This window comes from Balaenoptera ricei, chromosome 7 (genome assembly GCF_028023285.1).
Source record: "Balaenoptera ricei isolate mBalRic1 chromosome 7, mBalRic1.hap2, whole genome shotgun sequence".
Lineage (NCBI taxonomy): Eukaryota > Metazoa > Chordata > Mammalia > Artiodactyla > Balaenopteridae > Balaenoptera > Balaenoptera ricei.
The window spans coordinates 85410017-85430381 of NC_082645.1; the positions used below are offsets into that span (position 1 = coordinate 85410017).

The 20365-nt window shown below is 38.4% G+C and overlaps 1 protein-coding gene and 1 long non-coding RNA gene across 6 annotated transcripts in view; one reads left to right on the forward strand and one right to left on the reverse strand.

Annotated features, from left to right (window-relative positions):
• The window catches only part of SATB2 (SATB homeobox 2), a 192684-nt gene that overhangs the window by 109893 nt on the left and 62426 nt on the right, over window positions 1-20365 (reverse strand). For all 5 annotated transcript variants that reach the window (XM_059928421.1, XM_059928420.1, XM_059928422.1 and 2 more), the window contains 2 exons: window positions 4043-4169; window positions 2793-2916 (listed from right to left, as the gene is read on the reverse strand). In XM_059928421.1, coding sequence (XP_059784404.1) covers window positions 2793-2916; window positions 4043-4169 — 251 coding nt within the window. The remainder of the gene's footprint in view (window positions 1-2792; window positions 2917-4042; window positions 4170-20365) is intronic.
• LOC132368617 (uncharacterized) overlaps window positions 7462-20365 on the forward strand; it is a 29905-nt gene continuing 17001 nt past the window's right edge. The window contains exons 1-2 of the long non-coding RNA XR_009504139.1: window positions 7462-7529; window positions 12068-12118. This is a non-coding gene — a long non-coding RNA (uncharacterized LOC132368617). The remainder of the gene's footprint in view (window positions 7530-12067; window positions 12119-20365) is intronic.

Consider the following 20365-nt stretch of genomic DNA (forward strand, 5'->3'; position numbering starts at 1 on the left):
GGGCCACCAAAGCCACAGGTTAACATGGCACATCTCCCTTGAGGACTACTCTCATGTGGACAGGGGAGGTTAATAATTTAACAGGTAAAGCGATTTGTATGGCATTTTTAAAAACAGCAAAAGCACAGGTATATGGAGTAAACTGTGTATTGCTTTTCATGAATTGTAAAAGTAACATAAGAAGTTGCTTTGTCCGACTTGAAGTGCTAATGGGACTAATTAGGTTGCTCCCACCCTTGGGAATATTTTGGTGAAGTTTGAGCAACGGTAAATGTTTCAGAACGATTAATTGCATGGTTTGGAGCACAGAGTGGATGCAGGTAGAGGGAGGAAGGCGACTGGTGGGAAATCAGGTTAGTGGCATCTTGACGGTATACACGGGCTATGCTATGCACTCTGTTTTTCCTACAGGCTGAGCAGGGGGAGTCGCTGGAGGCTTGTGGACGAGGAAATGGCACAATGTTAGCTTTGGAGAAGCAGGTGGCAGGAGAAAGATTATGATGCGGGATGACTGAAAATATTTCACGTGAAATGTGACAAAAGTCTAAACAAGGCAATGGCACAAAGGAGGAAGATTTTAGAAACAGAGGTGGTAGAATCCATTATATCTAATATGAGAGTGACAGCAAAGAAACTTTGTAGGTTGGGCAACTAGGTGGGCAAGCAATGAGAACAGAAAATGGGGGAGAAAAGAGGATTTTTACAGCAGGGGTAAAGATGTTCTCATTTGAATCTCAAGACAACCCTGCAAATTATGTGACATATGTGGATACAATCATGCCCAGTTTACAGACGAGTTTCATGAGGTTCTGAGAGTGGATGGGCTTGCCCAGGATCACACATTCAACATAAAAGAACTGAGATTTGGGAATTCCCTGGCGGTGCAGTGGTTAGGACTCAGCGCTTTCATTGCCGGGGCCCGGGTTCAATGCCACAAGCCACGTGGTACGGCCAAAAAAACAAACAAAAAAATTACTGAGATGAGAGCTCAGGGTGCTCAGCCCCTAATGTGGGTTCTTTCCGCTCAGGCTGTCCCTCTAGCCACATTTTATAGTTATAACCAAACCTAATAATCACAGTAGATCAATTTTGACCAAATTCCCATAGGCCTCAAAAGCCCTGGATAAAATTCTGAATTGGTGATATTGTTAGGAGCTTGCCCACTTCTAGGCAAAGCCCAATTTGACTTTCAAGTAAATCCAAGAGAAAATTAATTGTGACTAATTGTAAAATTTAGGAGAAATGACTGAAATTTTTTTTCCCTATATTGTTCTTTATCCATTCCCTGTATATGATCAGAATAATTCAAAATATTTATTTTTAGAACTTCATAAGCAATCTCATTGGAATAAATCAAAATTCTAGCAACAAGCTTTAGCACCTATGTACATACCTACAGGTAGGTATTGAAATGGCCTATGTGAAAGGTGTAAGCACAAAAGTAGGGATGTAACTGATGGTGTCCCCTTCAATCTACGACTCAGGTACATGCCGTCCTGATTTTTTGGAAGCAAAAATATTAATAGCAGGCTTTGTCTCAGAGGATCTAAATTCCAAAACGCTCTCCAAGACGCATATAAAAATTATTCAGTTCACACCAATAATATCATGTCTCAGGAATAACAGCTGGTACTATTTATGGAGTATCACTGTATGCGACGTACCAGGCCAAGATTTTATGTGATTTATCTCATTACTCCTCATTATATGACTTAGAACTATTACTCTCCTGGTTTTACATACAAAGAAACAGGCTTATAAAGATGAGGTCACAAAAGCTTGTAAGCCAGGACAAGAATCCAGATCTGACTGATTCCACAATGCAAGCTCTCAACCACTAGGCTTCCTGCTTCCCCCAAAGACTATTATCCTGGAACATAGCTCAGGACACATCAAGTTTCTATGGTTCTTGTCATCTTCCCTTGAATTTGACAGACATGTAGTCAGTCTACTGTCTTAAATCAAGTGTAGCAACTCACACCAGAAAACGGATTTCCATTCATGGCTTTAAATAATGTTAACCTGAGTTCATTTCACAGCAGTTCTAAGCCACTCCCCATAGCCACCAAAATATTATCTTATCATTAGAAAAAGTGGGGCCTTCTTCACCCATGAACACAAATGGAACCGCAAGCCCTTTCTTCTGCTGTTCCTCCCTTTGATCCTCTCAATCTCTTATTTTTGTGGCTTGTTTTAGTTTATGATCAGTTCAGTAAAAACAGAGTACCACTTTTTCTCGTGATGCATTTTCATGTGGTGAACTCACTCCCAAATCTCTACAAGTGGGTATGATGCAAAGATCATCTCTCTCTGCTAGACCCAGAAAAGGCTCAATAAACAAATAAAAACAATTTAAGATGGGTTTGGCATGGCTGACCCATTTCACTGACCAAGTAACACAGTAATTTGGAGCCTGAGCTTTGGCAAGGGAGGTCTCAGCTGGGGTTGCAACCTGTCACTTAACCAGCTGAGTAAGCTTAGGCAGGTAAAGTGCTTCTCTGAGCCTTGTTTTCTTGATCTATAAAATGGAGACACTGATACCTACCTCCTATGACATATGTGAGAAGTTAAAGACTGTGAGTTTAAAATGTTTTAATGTGACTCCCACTATATCAGAGCTCTCAGTAAGTGATAAGTTCTCCTCTACAAAAAAAAAAGCACCAGAACCTCCATATTTTTTCCCACCTAAGATGTAGTGTGAATATAAATAAAAGACAGCTGTCTGAGCAGGAGTGCCCCTCCTGCTCAGACAGCCCACCCTTGGCTTCTTCATTTCTCCTGAAGACACTGACCTGGGAGAGAGGGCATTCTTTGGCTAATGTGCTCTGGTTCATCTCTTTGAGCAGTTCCTTTAAGGCATTGCGGACCGTGGCGTGGTTCCACTGCTCCGCAGGCAAGTCTTCCAACTTCGAACAACTGGAAAACAGAGCAAGAATGAATGACATGCAAACCCTTAAATGCAGAGTACAGCAGTCACCCCTGGGTCCTGTGAAGCATTAGGAGAACCACCAAAGAACAGGGTTGAATGTGGGCCCAAAATGAGGGAAAAGGGGCAAAACTGCTTCTCTAGGACCTTGCTAGAGCCCATCACGGTCTCTTTCAGTTGGTTATCACACTAGCCTGAGAAAACCGGTCACTTCGGATATGAAGAAATGCCAATTTTTTTAAAATAGGATTTCTCCAATCTACTGAAAGAAATGGCATGACAGTGTGATTATAAACTTCCACAATTTAAACTTAATTATTGGACATTCCTAAGGTTAAATGTAAACAAATGCTTCATCAAATCTGAAGGCCTACCATTCACCCTCATAGAACAATCCAGAGATGTCACTTCGCTAACAAAAAACTAACTAAAGAAAAGACATTAAAGCATTCCTAGGCAAGGACAGGAATGGTGGGTCCCTATTAAAGTGTAAATTCTCCGAAAGGGGTAGATTCAAAACCTTTACAATAAAGGACAATATTCATTAAATCACATGAGTTGCAGGCACTTTACAATACAAGACTCTGCAGAGAAACTCTAGATTCTTCAGAGGCATAATTTGTTCTGGATGCTGTATCTGAAAAAAAGAAATCATCCCCAGAACTTCTGCAGGCCACCAGAGAGGAAAGCAAGAGACGTCCAGTGCCAGCACCTTCTTGGTAAGCAGGCTACAAGGGCACCAAACTCACCCCTCAAACGCAAGCCTGAAACAGCAGAGGTGTTTATTCTTCAAATATTATGTGCTAAGCATTTAACCAGAGGACTCATTAAATTAGGGGCTGTGGAAAGTTCCCCTTTAAAGGCTGCAGATTTTTAATGATTTATCAAGCTTCCCCTAGGTTACCACTTCACTGCTTCTGAAAACAAAACATAAAACAGTTGGAATGCGGACTATAAAGATGCCTGGTGACGCCCCCCCCCCACTTCTTCTTTTTTTTTCATTTCATCCAATGTCTAGAAAGTAACAAAGACAGGATGAGCTGATCTCTGTAGCCACTCTATGATCAACAGAGCAGCTCTGAGAGTTAGGAAGGGCAGATGTTCAGAGACACCCACCTTTGTAATTGGATTTTCAACGTCACAACGTGATAGACATCTTGCAGCATGTCGGCCACTGTCGCGTCGGGTGCATCTGTCACATAACTGAGGGGGAGAGGGTTCCACCTCCCAAGCTTGATTATTCCTGCACAGGGAAGAAAAACATAATAAACACATATCTGCTATTTATTAAACCCTCCCATTGTTTGTTCAACGTTAGGAAGGTCATCCAATAGTCAACATTCAAGGCCCACTCAGAGATATTTTACAACCCAGTGCAATAGACTATTTCTTTCTGGCTGACAACTGAGTGAACTATACAGGAAGATGAGAATGAAAGGATGAGGTTTAATCATGGACAATCAGTTTTTTTATGTTTTCCTCTTTCTTAAATTACTTAGAAAACCATACGGATACTTCCTTCCCCCAAAGTCTTGTTTCACAGTCTAACTTAAGACTGGTGCTAAATATACCGAACTGCTGATTTCATAGACAAAAAAAAAAAAAAAAAAAGCAAGCCTTAAGTAAATATAAGATTCGGTTTTGAATTGTACAAGAAAATTCCTGTGTGTGGGCTCAGCACACACACAGTCACATCCTGGTTGTGGTGTGAACCCCAGTGCGAATAGCATCTGGAGCTGAAGAAGCAGTGAGAGTTCACTTCCAGATTCACGTTTCACCAGGCAGAGGGCTTGTTTTCCATAGCACAATGATTGACCACAGATCAGAAATAGCAGAGATGCCTTCAACTTCCTTTTTTTTCCTTTTTTAATTCCTCAGTTCTTTTCACAGTGACAGTGGTACCCTTTCCCTGCGGGTTTCCTGCTACATATGGTAAACACTCGTGACAAAGGAGAGAGAATAAAAATCCTGGTCAAACTTGGGCAGACTCATGGGACAGCTTCAGCAACACGTGGTGAAAATGCTAAGTTATTCACAAGACAGACCCATCTTATCTGGTGCACAGGGCGCACATAACACAGATGAAGAAAAATAAAGAGAAGCCCATTTCACAAACAACACAGCAACAAACATTTTATTTGTATGCTATGAAAAATCCAATGGTCCCCAGGATATCAAAAATTGTCACACATCCAAAACAGCTATGTTTTAGCGTTAGAAGAGAAACAGCATTCTTATTTTTATTTTTGACAATGCAGGTGAGTCCAACTACACTGTTCTTTCAAAAAATATATTTTATCACCAAAAGCAGAGAACACCTGTATACCCAAGGGAACTTTTAAAAGCTTCACAAAATGCTGCTTTATAGCTATGGGGCGAAATTTCAATAATAGGAAATGAACTTTCTGGTCAGGGCACACGTCCTGTCCAAGATGAAATCAATGAATGCGCAATGCTTGACATAATGCTTGAAAACAGGGAATAAACAGAACAAAAATATTAAAATGATGCACTGTTTCAGTATTAAGATTTAACAATCTGGTGCTGAATATGCTGCAGTATAAATAGTGCCTGGACTCAGATCCAATAAAGTAACACAGCTCCCATTCATAGTACCGTATGTCTCCAGTTCTGGCTCCTTAAGTCATATTTCACTTGCCAAGAAAAGCTGTGTTCTTGTGGGGATAGTTTTCCTAACATTCTCTCTCATGACAATGAAAAGTGCACAGCACACAGCATGCAGTAGTCATGAAAATGAACATCCAGGGCCCGCTGGACAGCCATCCAGGAGAGGCTGGGTCTGCTTCGCTGCTTCCCTTACTCCTTCTGACATTTGAAAGTACTAAAAAGATACCACGTAACATGCCTAACATAGTTCCTTTTTACAAAAATCACTCCACAATTTTAATCCCCTTAAAACGTCATTATCGTGATAGCCCACAAGTTGAGTATAAACAGACCATCTTCTAAAGATGATATTTTATTATAAGAGATTAGAGGGAGAAAAAATGAAGTCAGCAATTGCACACTATCGTAGGCAAGTCGAAGAAGCCAATTTTGTGGGTCATTTTGGTTACTAAGAATATGAAGGTAGCATGAAGCAAATGAATCCCGTAAACTTTAACGCATAACTCTAGAGGCAATTCATCCATGCTATTGTGTGTGTCATTGTTCATTCCTTTTTATTGTTGAGGAGTGTTTCGCTGTAAGTTTATACCACAGTGCAGCCAGAGACAACAGAATATCTCTGAATGATTTCATTTATATAAAATACAAGAACAGGCAAGACTCATCTATGAGAAGTCAGAATGTGGTTACCTCCAGACAGCAGGGGCATGACTGGAAAGGGACATAAAGGGGATTTTCTAGTTTTGGCTGGTGGTTGCACGGGTATGAAAATTGTCAAAATTCATGTAACCGAACACTTAATATGCATATATCTTATTGTATGTAAATTATACCTCAATTTTTAAAAAGGTGGAGGGGGAAGAATCTCTACAGGAAATGACAGACAAGTCACTCTATTGAAAATAGTAATCTCCATTTAGATAAGTTCTCTCCCCACCTTGATGAGCCGGAAGGAGACTTGTTTGGGCTGGAATTAGACACATACAGGTGTCTTCACAACACTTAATGCCTCCACAGAGAGCAGCTGCTACAGGGTGGTTTCTACATCTTGGAAGAGAGCTGCAGACACATGCTATTTTCAGGCAATGCGAAGTGCGTGTGCTTTTTCTTTTTCGCACCATATTGACTAACCTGCACCTAGAAGTCATGCTCTTTGCTCAACTACCTACCAGAGTCTGCAGGAACCAGATCTGGTAGGACAGTGGTGTCCAGAGGCTGCTCTCCTCCAGCCTGGCAGGGACTTGGAGTAACACTTTTTAATAAGCCTTTCCTCCAAATAAGGTCTCTGTCTAAAGTATTAACCCTCTTTGGAAATACAGTCCTCCTTCCCTGATATAAAATAGACAAAAATATTTCTTGGGCTGGTGTCGAGTGTTAATTGAGGAAATCAAAATGGGAAGCAGTAGACCATAGTGACAAAGAATTCCAGCTTCCAAGTCAAATTGCCTCTGTTCATATCCTGCCTCCTCCACCTACTAACCATGTAACTGTAGCAAGTTACTTAATTTCTCTACGCCTCAGTCCTCTCATGTGTAAAATGGAACAATAAACGTACTGACCTCATAGGAATATTGTGCAGATTGAATGTAGAGCCCTTAGTACAGAGCCTGGATATCATTAATCCCAACAATTAATCATTTACAGTAATTATTTAGACATCTTTTAACGTTCCCTAAAAGAAAGATACAGTCAATTTATTTCAAAAATATTTACTCAAGGATGACTTCAATATCATTTAATCTTTAATTTAGTCAAGTGCCTATAAAAGGCCCTCATTATTTTAAATCACAAAGGAAGACTGTACATCAATCACTCGCTCTTCTTAGTAGCCTGTAAGTCATACTGGTTCAAGTGTGAGGCACTTCAGAAGCAAAGACTGGAAAAGATCTTGGTTCCAAGTCTGGAAGGCCTCAGATGCCCAGCTCAGTAATGCACCGTATGGGTCAGAGGTCAGGAGCAAGGCCTGGAGTCAGAGGTGAGTCCATGCCCAGCCTCCTCTGCTTGTCAGCTGCAAGATTCTGGGCAAGTTATTTAGTTGGTCTCTCTAAGGCTTGGCTTCCATTATCTGTAAGATGGGGATAATAACAGTGCCTACCCTTCAGGGTTGCCACGAGGCTTAAAATGAGAACCAGAATGTAGCAGTGAGATGGCACACAATAAGTGCTCAGTAAAAGTTAGGGGAAAACAGATCTTTGAAAGTTCTTGGGTGTAGATGTAACACCATCAAGCAAAGCTTTAGGATGATTAACCTATACTGGAATTCAGGTGGATTAAAAAAGGGAAGCATTCTGAGGGGAGAAAAAAAGAGATGAAATAATCCAGCTAGGTGTATCTAACATCTATAACAGCCTTTTCCTGGCTCCCTCTAAGGAGGGATACGGACCCCAAGAAATGCTTCAGTACAGTGAAGGCGAACAAAGAAGGAAGAGAGGTTATGTTCCCACTGGGGATATCTGACTCGCAGTGTTGGAGAAATCTCAATAAAAACAGCATAACTATAAGTATACAGAATTATTTCTAATGCTTACACTCCATGAGTAGGTTTTATAGCCCCAATCCAAAATATGAGGAAAACTAATGATGATTAGATAGTACTCTACACACACGCACACACACACACACACACACACACACACACACACACATACACACTCAAGCCCAGCCAGGCACACAGTACATGCTCAATAAATGGCAATTCCCAATTCTTCTCTGAATATATATCACACTCTCACTCTGTCTGGAGTACTGATCCCATGCATTCACTTCTAGAAATCGTACACATTCTTCAAATTCTGCACCAAGAATAATTCCAACTCTGATCAACCCAGCCTGAAGTAACTCCTTTCTCTATACAGCTGCACAATAAATACTCTTGGTTAGTTTGTGTATCTTAGAAGGAGCTTAACTTTATCACAATATCCCTTTATGTTACTTTACAGTTTACAAAGTGTTTTTTTCCAAACCATTGGTCCCTCCTCACGAGGAGAGCAGGGGGTCAGTATTACACCTGAAAGTGAGGTGAAGATCAGAGAAGAGTGAGTGTTCCAGGACATCTGTGTGTGACAGCCAGAACTAGTCCCCAGGGCTTCATCTGACAAGTTTTCCAACTCCTGGACCAATATCCTTTCTACTCAGCTCTGCCCGTGTGCCAGTGCCCAATCACACAGTCACACATGGGGCAGGGTCTTGACATTTAATGTTAAACAAAGGAACATATGAGACCAATGAGCAAACAGGTGACAGGGCCTGAAGAGCCAGCTTCTCTGGAAAAAATCGTCTCCCTCAACAGTGCCATTTCAGACATAAACATTGTTTCCCACATCATCTTTCCTATTTCCAAAGAATTTATCATCTGTGAACATTTACAAAATGCCTGGTGCTGAGGATTATTACAGATGCAATTTCAAGGTCTTTGAGTCCCAAATTATGGGCCTTTATTTTGGGGTTGAAATTCATACAAATGTTAACATGATTGAATTGAGCATAATATAAATAAAATTGTTTATATCTAGACAAATCTGTTCACTAAAATACAGAGGACCAATCCACTCTTCATGTAATGTTTTTAGACCAAATAACAAAATGCATTTGTAGGTAAATTTCCCATTAGTGACATAAAATTAGGTTGGGAATGGAGGCAATTTTTGTTTAAAGTTAAAAAGATGCAATAATGGAAACCAGTTTTTTACTCTCTCAATGCAGTATTCTGCCAGAGTGGAGGTATCACAAAGAGAAATATCAATAGCTGTTTGTGTTCATATGTATTTGTTATTTTTATCAGTTTATAACCTATCTCAAAGAAACCAAATACTCTTCTCAGTAGATGCATAATTCATATGCATCATTCATATCATTCGTACCTCTAACTATGTGAAAACAAGAGTGGTGATAATACACGTTATAGTTCATCAATATTTGATTCAAGTTTTTAGAAAGTCGGTCACTTCTGAGTGATAAATAAAATGTGCCGATAATACAATATAAGCAATAAAACATCACAAGGGTTTGTATTAGCATTAATCATCATTCATTTAACAAATTTTTCTTTCGTGTCTCCAGCATAAGTCACTAAGATGCAAAGATAACCCAGTACACACTATCCCTGTAATTATGGATCTCACAATTGAGTAGAGAAGCTTATTATTACTAAACACATAGTTAAGTGAAACCATTCTTAAAATAAACCAAAATGATAGTTTTATCCCCTGTACCTCAAATATAAGAAATATTTATTTCATGAAGGCCTGCAACAGATCACCTATAAAGTACAAGAGAACAGCCCTCACAGTTTGTGGTAGCATAGAGATAGATGCTGATAAAATAGGTATATGTTGGATATATTGTAGAATAAAGCCCACAAATTATCTGTGAGACAGATATAGGAAACCAGCAAGATATCAGCAGTATTCCTGTAGAACAGCTCAGTGAATAATTTTCTTTTATTCCAGGTGCATTTTAACATTAATTTTCAAAGCAAAATGAAAACTCAGCCTGGGAAAAAAATGAGACATTAGCTTTAATATCTAAAGGCTAGGGTTTATACATTTCATTAACTCCCTGAAAAGATCTCAGCAAAAGAGTATCAATAAAAAAAATCCCAGTCTCAGAGTAACTAAGCCTTGGGGCTTCTGGTTAGCGGTATTATTTCCACAATACACCAACTGCTGATGAGGCCCCTTTTAAAAATAGGAGAACTCATGACATTGATCGCATCTGTTTATCCTCCTCAGAGTGGTCGTGTCCCTATGCTATAGCGTGTAATTTTCTGTTGTTCAGCTATGCTTTGTTAAAGAAATTAAAAACTGTCCTATATAATAAGAACATAGAATTATTTATCCATAAATCAGTTCACAGGAAATCACTACCCAGCAGTATATAATAACTCAGCCTGTGTTTCTAACCTGTGGCCTGACTGTGGTATATCATCAAACTGTAGCAGCATAAGGACATAAATTGTAGTTATTATTGTGAAACCTGTGGTAGGAATGACTTTTCAATGAGGAAGGAGAAAAAAGGCAAAACAAAAATGGTTTTTGAAGTGTACATATTTTCCTTTTTTAATCCATAGCTTAGCAGTACCCCAGTACAATTTACTGAAACTCTCCTACACATTCAGTGTTGATTTTAAAGACTATCTATATTTCAAATGTCTTGCATTGAGGTAAAAGTAAATGGTAAATGAAATAGCATTCTTCCAGCATTTTACATTATTCAAGTACCATTATAACTTACACAAATTAATGAAACCTCAAAACATACTTGTCTGGGAACCTACAATACATTAATCCTGTATTTATAACAATACAAAAGAAAACACTGGACCAAAACAGATGATTTGACAATTCAGAATAAATACTGAGGCTGTACTGTAAATGAATTTATCTAAAAATACACACACACACACAAATAAACACACAGAGAAAGCTCCACCTGCAGCAATTTGGATATTAGTGACAAACACAAATAAGGTAGGTTTCTACTCTTTAGGACATTAACTTTAATCTTAAATCATATCTGTATCAGGAGAAATGATCATAAGGAATATTATTGGCCTTGAAAAACTGAAATATGAATTTTAGAGCACTTTCTGAATAAACTATAGTGATACACAGCTGTCTGCCAATCTTTTCTTGAGCTGACTACCCCCTTATGCTACAAAAATGTTCTACTTAAAAAAATACATACAGTACCATTTGATGCCTTGTAACTCTATACATGGTTTTCACATTTTGCAGCATAAAGATTTTGTCTCATGTAATAGATGCTGCTTCACATTTGGGAAACGTTATGTTATAACCCTTACTTTTATTAGATTATTTAACATAAGCACTAAGTAACTAGACTAAATTAATAAAGACCCTATTGAAAAAAAAATAAGAGAGAACAAAATTATTCCACAAATTAAATAAAACTTTCTGAAGTTGGTATTTTAGAAACCTTTATTTAATTTTCAGAATTCCAATTCTTCTGAAAAACAGCCAAAATATTGTTCAGGATATGAAAAAAATATGGTTGGTGTTTAGTTATTTATTTCATAAGAGTGCCATTTAAAACTATTACATGGGAGAATAGGACAAATGAGAAAGAAAAGCGTTATGAGAAATTATTTGTGATCAGTTCTAAGCTTCTGCCACTGCTTAAAAACTATTTCATCTGGTATATATTTTCTTATTATTGTTCTCAGTTTAATCATTATCTGAAAGAGTTTAGAATTAAATGATTAATTTTGGCAGGTAACACAAACTTCTCCTCCTTTCAACTCAGAAATACATTTGCATAAAGAGATTTTCCTCTAGCATTTGTCCCCCTAAAGTATCTTCAATAATCAAAGACACAGGGGAAAATGTATACTCTTTTAAACATGCTTTGCTATATTCTAGCAGATGCTATTCATAACTTAGGTTTAGCCACTGTTTCTGCATCCTCTGGGGTAAGAAGTATGCACTGAAGATCTAAAAATACAGTTATGCATGAATATTTCCCATCTTAATTAATTACATGTATTTTTTTCAGATGGAAGCGCAAATGCTGCAACAAATTTTCCCTAAGGACCCAGCTTTCCAGGTACCTTGTCACTGGGCTCAGCACCCTTGGAAATTCTATCAACTGCATGCTCCCAATTATATATTGCAGAATTGTCCTTCAGGCATATTCTGTTTCCTATAATTTAAGGTTACATAATATCTGATCTTAAGGGCAATATTATGAGGGCATGTCGATATCAAAGAAAATGTCGCCATATAATATGAAGGCAAAAGTATACTCATTTATGTTGTACATTTATTCATGTTCCAACTAACCTAATTTCACAGTAATTTGTTAAGAAACTACAAAACATGGAAGCAAATACAGCTATAATGATTACAAAATGGCAACTGCTATTAATTTGGAGGGGTTTTGTTTTGTTTAAATTCTTGGGGGTTTCCTTTAAGAACATTTTAATAATTTTTACTTTCAGTACATCTTCACATATACTCTACTATTAAATCTAAAAATGTACATGGTTTGCAGGTTTCAGATATTTTACATTCAAAGAAGTTCTGATAGTTCCTTGATTTCCATTTTTTGGAAATGTCATATTTAAAAGCGGCAAACCAAACTTTTAAATATGGCACTACCATTTTAATGGCTATACTAAAGAAGCGAAAGGCCCAATACATATGAGGTATGCTCTCATTAGATATATGTTTCTTGAAGTGAATAAAAGGTAGATCTATAGTCACAACATACATGGTGATGAATAATGACAGTGGTCTATTTGAGCCCCCTAAAATATTCAGCCATGTCAGAAAGATGCCATATGAATCAATGCGTAACTGAACTGTAGTACAGACTTAGCAATTATCCCTGACAGCATGTCTAGTTATCCCACGGTAGCTGGGCTGAACAGTTACAGATGATCTGGAGGGTAGGGGAAGGTCAGAAATGGATTTTTTTTCTCCCCATTCCCAGGAATTTGCAGTTTAGTAAAGACTGTCCTGTTGAGAGTGGTCATATTAAGTGAATGGCTAAAGCATTCAAGATCAAGTTCATCCCTAGAGCAGTTGTGGGCCCCACCCGGACTTGTGGAACAGGAGCTCCAGAGTAGATCTTTGGAGATACTGAGGATGAGCCAGGTTTGGGAAGCACTGCCCAAGCGTCTAGTATAAATGAGAACCTGAGCAAGGAGAAGATCAATCCACTGATTCTCCTCAAAAGAAGGGCAGGAAACCAAGAGATTCCCAGATTCCTTTTTTCCAACTCACCAGCAAACACCCTCACTACTGTCAAGGAGGATAAGCAAAGAGAAAGGAGAAAGTTCTGGCACGTGAGAAGGAAAATAGAGTTAGGAGTGCATTGTAACAAAGTTACAGACCCCCTTAAGTTTGCAGGATATGGCATGGGCAGAATAGTGATAGCAGAAGAAAACGGTTTCCTGTATAGGCATAAACTCCAGAAACTCTTTACCTTATTTAGATTATATGCTGCCAGAAGGCAAGGGCCGTGTCAGTTTAACTGTTCGTACAACCCTAGCTACAGCCCCATAAGCATGAGGATGCCTAAAATACAGTGTGTGCATGACAGTCATGAAACAAGAAAGCCACTCTGTCTGAAAGAGCAGCAGACTGGGAATCAGGATACCCAGGTCTGGTGTTGGATCTGAACCTTGTTGGCTGTAGCTCTGCACCTATGGGGAACTCACTTAACCTCTCTGGGCACCTATTTTCTCTTCTATAAAATGGGGATTTAAAAGCAAAACCAGAATAAAACCACCACCAACAAAAATTCCCCTGACTGACTCACAAAATGGTAATTATAATAAAATAACATGAGCTAAATGGCACTGAAAATTATAAAGTGCTGTATAAACATACACTGGCGTTCATGAATTGTAAGTTAACATAAAAGAGGTAAGCATTATATTTTTTACAATGTTTTTACTTAAGCAAAAACGTGAATCTTCTAAAATGTCACTGGCCAACATGGCAAGTCACCTGACGTAGTCAAAAGAGCCTGGGCTTGGAAATTGTTCTCTCAGTGACTGGGGCAAGTCACTTAATTTCTTTGAGCTTCCACCTTACCATCTTTAGGAGTGGCCGCAATCTGACAGGGATGTCAGGAACTGCATCTCACCCCTGCCCTCTGCTGCAAAGCATCCCAGAGATCCTCTGCACTTGTAAATACTTATTGTCTCGATTCCTCACTAGACTGTAAGCACAGTTCCTGGCAGACGGTAGAGGCACAAAGATATGAGAGGAAGGGAGGTAGAAAGGGAGGAAGGAGGGAAGAAAGAGGGAGGAAGGGAGGAAGGAAGGAAGGAAGGAAGGGAGGGAGGGAAGAAGGAGAGATGGGAAGGGAGGGAGGAAGGGAGGAAGGAGAGATGGGAAGGGAAGAAGGAGGGAAGGGGGCCGGCCATTCTGCCAATGGCCCATGGGCAGCACTAGCTCACCTGGCAGGTTCAACTGATGTTTCCTACCCGGACTCCATCCCTAGCATCCTGTTAACCCTCAACAAGTAGAAAATTGAGCCCTCACACTCTTGGCACCCTGGACATCCAGGAAGACCAGATATTCTAGACAGCTGTTGAAGCCACGGAGAAAGGCCTGAGGGATTGAAACCCTCAAGCCAAATCTTCTCAAGGAATCCACCCCACCCACAGAGACTTACTGATGATCTCCCCCTCGCAGCTCTGACACTCTAAGTCAAAACACTGTCTGAATACTTTGGGTCCCAATAATGGTGGCTTTGATTACTATCATTTAAAAAACACATTAAGACTTCAAAACTGTGAAAATAAACTCAACATTGAATTGGTGGATTGATTTTTCTTTCATTAAAATTCTACTTTTCTATAAAAAAATTAAAAAATGGCAAGCACCCAGCTTTTTGTTTCTCAAGGAGGGCTCATTTTTAAACTTTCAAAGTATAGTAAACAACTTCTAAATTCAGGATAATTGAAGGTCTGCCAGTTGGTGAGCAAAACAACAATGGCTTTCATATCAACCAAAAAAGGGAACGTGGCTCAATCAGGATTGTTTTTAACTGAATATCATTCTGCCAACTGCACTTCTAACTAAAATAACAAAAGCTGCTGCCTACAGACTACTAATGGACTACTACCTGAATAAATATAATTGTGCTCATCACTTCTTTACATTAAAATTATTAGCTAACAGTGGCTTTCCCCAGGAGTTATTTTATGTGAATGAAAGACAATAACACAATTATTAGAAAAGTAAGTTACACTCAGATCAATTTTGCATTTCCATAGCACAAAACAGAAGAAATATAGTGTTTATATACCTCCACAAATAAGTAATTTCCTCTCCTTAAAGATATATTTGTATATGAACTAAGCCCCTAGCATAACCCACATAAGTAAATAAATCTAATTCATTCAGGAAGTATTCTGAAAATTAAGAGCAAGGTACTGAAATTTCAAAACTATCTAATTATAAATACTAAGAAATTCCCTAGGAATCATTGATACACAAGATCCTCAAAATGTAAACAGACTTATTTTTATTCAGGGCATTAAAAACTAAAAACCGGTAAGGAAGACAAGGAGAAGACGGATTATATGAGACCTAATACTGTAAATTTCTGTTGTGTTCCATTAGAAAAAAAGGCTGGAAAGATGCCCACAGGGGCTGTGATATCAAGCGGACTTTTAATTCAATTATTCTTGAAACATCTTGAGTGGTGTTTCGTTTTGATTCTAATATCAAGCCACCATCACCTTCCCACCTCTAACAGGAAGGAAGAATCACAAATGTTAAAAACATAGTCAGGTCACTAAGTCAAATGTTAAAAAAAAAAAAAAAAAAATCAGTTTATTTCACTTTTCGTTATTTTATTTTGTTGTTTTAACATATATATTCCACAATATATGGGAGGAGTATAGAAAATATTCACTACAAGAAGACTGGTTTTCCTCATGTCTACTCTTTCATATACTAATAAGCAGCATGTACCTTCATGGTCCCAAATTTTCTTTTTATGCTCATTTTAGTTGTTCAACAGTATATTATCATATTCACGTTATAATGATCCAGCAATAAACTGGGTGTTTATGTTATGTTTATCATGGTATTGCTATGTTGTTATACTAGAAGAAAGCAGTTAACCAAGTTATCCAATATCACAGTAAAATTATTTCACACCAGAAACAAAGAATAAGTTATTAAATTTTAAGTTCTGATAAAATACTTTTCCATATCATTCACAGTTCATTAAATGTACTTAAGTTAAATGCCCATGGACATTTATTTATCAATTTGTGGTTTTTACACACCTGGAAACATCTCATAACTAGTTTTAATCAATCAGAGACTATCTCATTCATCTGAGTGCCCTCACCTGATGACTGGCACTTAGTAGAGGCTCAAAAAAATGCTGGCATAGTAATACTGAAACATGATTATGTTCTAAGAACTATGAGTTCAAAAATGATTACAAATTTCTTCCCCAATCACATCTATATGACTATTAATTTTAGCATTCAATTTGCATTTTACCAAGTAAAATAAAGAAATTAGCAACAAGAGCTTTGTAATTCTTGTCCCTGTTACTGAATTACCTGATGGTAATTAATTAATTATGCAAAATGTTGTGGTGGGGTGGTGCATGTAATAATGCTTATAATAAACCAGAATAAGAGCTCTAAAAAACAAATTTTTTTATTCATCCATAAACCATTCCATGTGAAGCAAACCCACGTAAAGAACTTATTACAGTATTTGGGGCACAGTTACTTCTCTCTCTGGTCTAGTCATGATGACGTAGACTACGTCAACTATTTAATATGTTTCTTGCTCCTCCACTGGCAAAAAAATAATTTGAGTTACAAAATGACTCCATAGGAGATACTGCTCACATTAAATATGCAGCAATTTTCAAAATGGGCTTGATTTAGATGACTGACAAAGTTGACTCTATTTTCTATAACTCTTTATGCACCCAAATCTGGAGATAGGGCCCCAATTTTTTTCTTCCTGAACTTCCAGCCCCTGCTTGGTCATGCAAACCTTTTATTCTTCTTTTCCTACAAAATGCAATCATTGCTATCAAAATATTTCCTTAAAATCTGCTCTAATAGAGACATAAGAGATGCTTGAGATTTCTATATTTGCTGTCTCAATTATCTTTTTGGAAGATAATTAATGCTTCACCCTGAGGCACTGAAAATAACTGTTGCAATAATCCAAAAACTCAATTGCCCAGAGTGGGTATCCTTAAACAAACATTCATTCTGGACAATTTAAGGTATTTGCTTTTGCAAACGTAAAGCCTACAGATGTGTTTTACCAAAAAAAAAAAAAAAAAAAAAGACAATAACACTTCGCATTTGGAATGCAGAGGAAAATGACCTTTCAAAGTCATCATAGCACAAAGGGAAGTCACAGTCTCACTGGTCTCTGGAAACCCCAAAGTCCTCAGGGAGTAGAAGCCAAATAAAGTGAAGGAAATCCTAAATGCCCAGGTTAGTCTGCTTCATCTACACTGAGAAACTGTCCAAGTATAACGGGTATACCCACGGTTATACCCACGGTTATTAGTGAAAATATCACCTCTGTTGTTAACTTATTCCCAGCAAGTATATTTCTATTTCAATGGAAAAGAAGATCTGGGTTGACACTAATCAGACCCAACTGGAAGGCCATATTAGCAATTTGGCAGGTGCCTGAGGGCCATACCTAATCTGCATAAAATGGAGCAGATTGCAACCGCCCTCATCTTTTTTATTTTTAAACTGGTTTTTGAAGCCGAGCATACATAAAATCTCAGAGGGAGAGACAAGGAGATGGTAGTGCATACATTTTCCTTCATGCCTTTATTTTCATTCTTTTTGTGCAAAACCATCTTCCTGAATGCCTATTTACTAAAACAAAGATAACAAAATAAAAGGTGCTAGGCAAAGGAGTGGGCAGGGATCACAAATGCTTAAAAAAAAAAAAAAAGTCATATCTTGTAATAGATCTTCACATCCTCTACAGTGTAATTTTTAATCAATTTGAATTTGAATTTAGTGTTTTTATATTTTGTAAAGACGTGCTAAATGGAAATATACCCTGAATGTGGGAAACAAGCTGCAGCTAGCAGAGATTCCAAGACTAATCATTATTTATAAACCTATGATCTGTCTAACAGAGAAAAACATTATATTAAGTATCACCATTATCATCTCAACACTGGCTTCTGCTGCTCGTAGAATAATTTAAAATGACAGTGCTCATTATATCCCAAGAATTTATAATCTAAGTCATTCAGTTCAAGCCTGGGTGACTCTGAAAAATAACTCAGCAATAATGAATGATGAGTAATGTAAGCCACACAAAATCTAGAAAAGAAGAATAAACTCACAAAGGTAAGTATATCAAATAATTTTGTTAAATGGAGTTAATACAGACATGGGTGTCCCAAGAGAGAGCCATCATGGAAAAATTTGGTTTCTGCTGTTTTAGAAAGACATGTAGAAGGTGCTTAGCAGGGTGCTGAGGAGCCCAAGGGTGTTACAAGAAAAATGGCTCCACTTCAGAGAAGCCACGTCTTAAGTACACTCCATACCTCAACAAGATGGTGGAATTAAGGTCAAGAAATGAAGAATCAGGGGCTTCCCTGGTGGCACAGTGGTTAAGAATCCGCCTGCCAATGCAGGGGACACGGCTTTCAGCCCTGGTCCAAGAAGATCCCACATGCCACGTAGCAACAAAGTCCGTGCGCCACAACTACTGAGCCTGCGCTCTAGAGCCCGCGAGCCACAACTACTGAAGTACGTGCACCTAGAGCCTGTGCTCTGCAACAAAAGAAGCCCGCCTACTGCAACGAAGAGCAGCCCCCGCTCACTGCAACTAGAGAAAGCCCATGCGCAGCAACGAAGACCCAAAGCTGCCAAAAGTAAATAAATAAAAATTTATTAAAAACAAAAAAAGAAATGAAGAATCACTGGTGGTTTTGAGGGGGAATGTAAAAGGATCCTGAAGTTGCTTCACGGGGCAATGAGAAGCCATTGGAGAGCATCAAGAAATTATGGAGAAATACCAATCTATCAAAATCAACAAAAGGCAGGTACAAGCTTTCCTAGAGCTACAGAATCTAGGTCATAGGAGACTGCTGCATAACCCGGGCCATACGGAACTAAACAAGACTGCTGCAGTCTAAAGGAAAAAGGAGGATGAATGCTGGCAACCTTGGAAGGAATGATGGGATCCGAAGACAGGCAAAAGAGAAAGGCAGGTGTGCTATCAAGTTAGAAGTACTGGATTAGAATCAGAAGACCAAGTCATTTACCCCTCCGTGCCTCTCCATCTCCTCCGCTGTAAACAAGATCATAATGGCCTCCAACTCAAGGGTTGTTGAGAGCATTCAATGAAGTAATATGAATTCAGGTTCTCTGTAAATTCTAAACTGCTAACCAAATGTAAGCTGCCATTGTTGTTGACGTTATAAAGAGTAAGCAGGATGACAAAGAGTTTAAAATGACTGATTTCTTGTTTAGAATCCCAGAGGAAGGAGGACGGTATTTTCTCTGACCATGAGTGAGAGTGAAACTCCTAAAGAGCCAAGTAAATGTTCTAACAAATTGAATTTGAAGTGGTGATGAATAGTCAGTCTTTGAACTTTTAAAAACAAAGATCTAAAAAAGATTTAACCAAGTGAAAAAAATTCATGTTTGACCAGATAAAGACAGTATAACTATGGACCCATGGGAGTGGAGGTCATTTTGTAATTTCCTGTGATACAGGACAAAATTCCAGGTGGTTGCAAAGAACCGACATATATAAGTACTTACTATGAGCTGAACACTTTCTCACTGTATTAACTTTCACAAAAATCCTATGACATAGATATGAGAGGCTCCATTTTAGATTAAGCTAAATAACTTGCCTAACATCGCAAAGATGTTAAATGGCAGAGACTGGAAGCCAGGTTTGCCTGATGCCATAGCCGATATTTTTTTCCCCATATCATGGCACCTCTTACCCTTTGAAGAACTCCTGCTTAGCCTTTGAAATCCAACTCCAACAATACCTCCAGAAGGAACAGCCCTTTTCCTATTCCCCCCAAGATAATTAATCTCACTATGCTGGTATTTATTCATGAGATAAATTACTAAACAGTTCATATAAAATCCCCTTTCCCCATTAAACTGTAGGCCACTCTGTGGAGCTTCATCTTAGCCATCCTTGCAGCTGTAGCACTGAGCCAAGCACCTGGCATAAAACAGACACCCCATAAATATGTACTGAATGAATCAATGGAATTTAAAGACTCCAAATTCCCACTAAGTAACTTGATCTCAAGTCCTTTTTTATCAATCACCCTTATTCA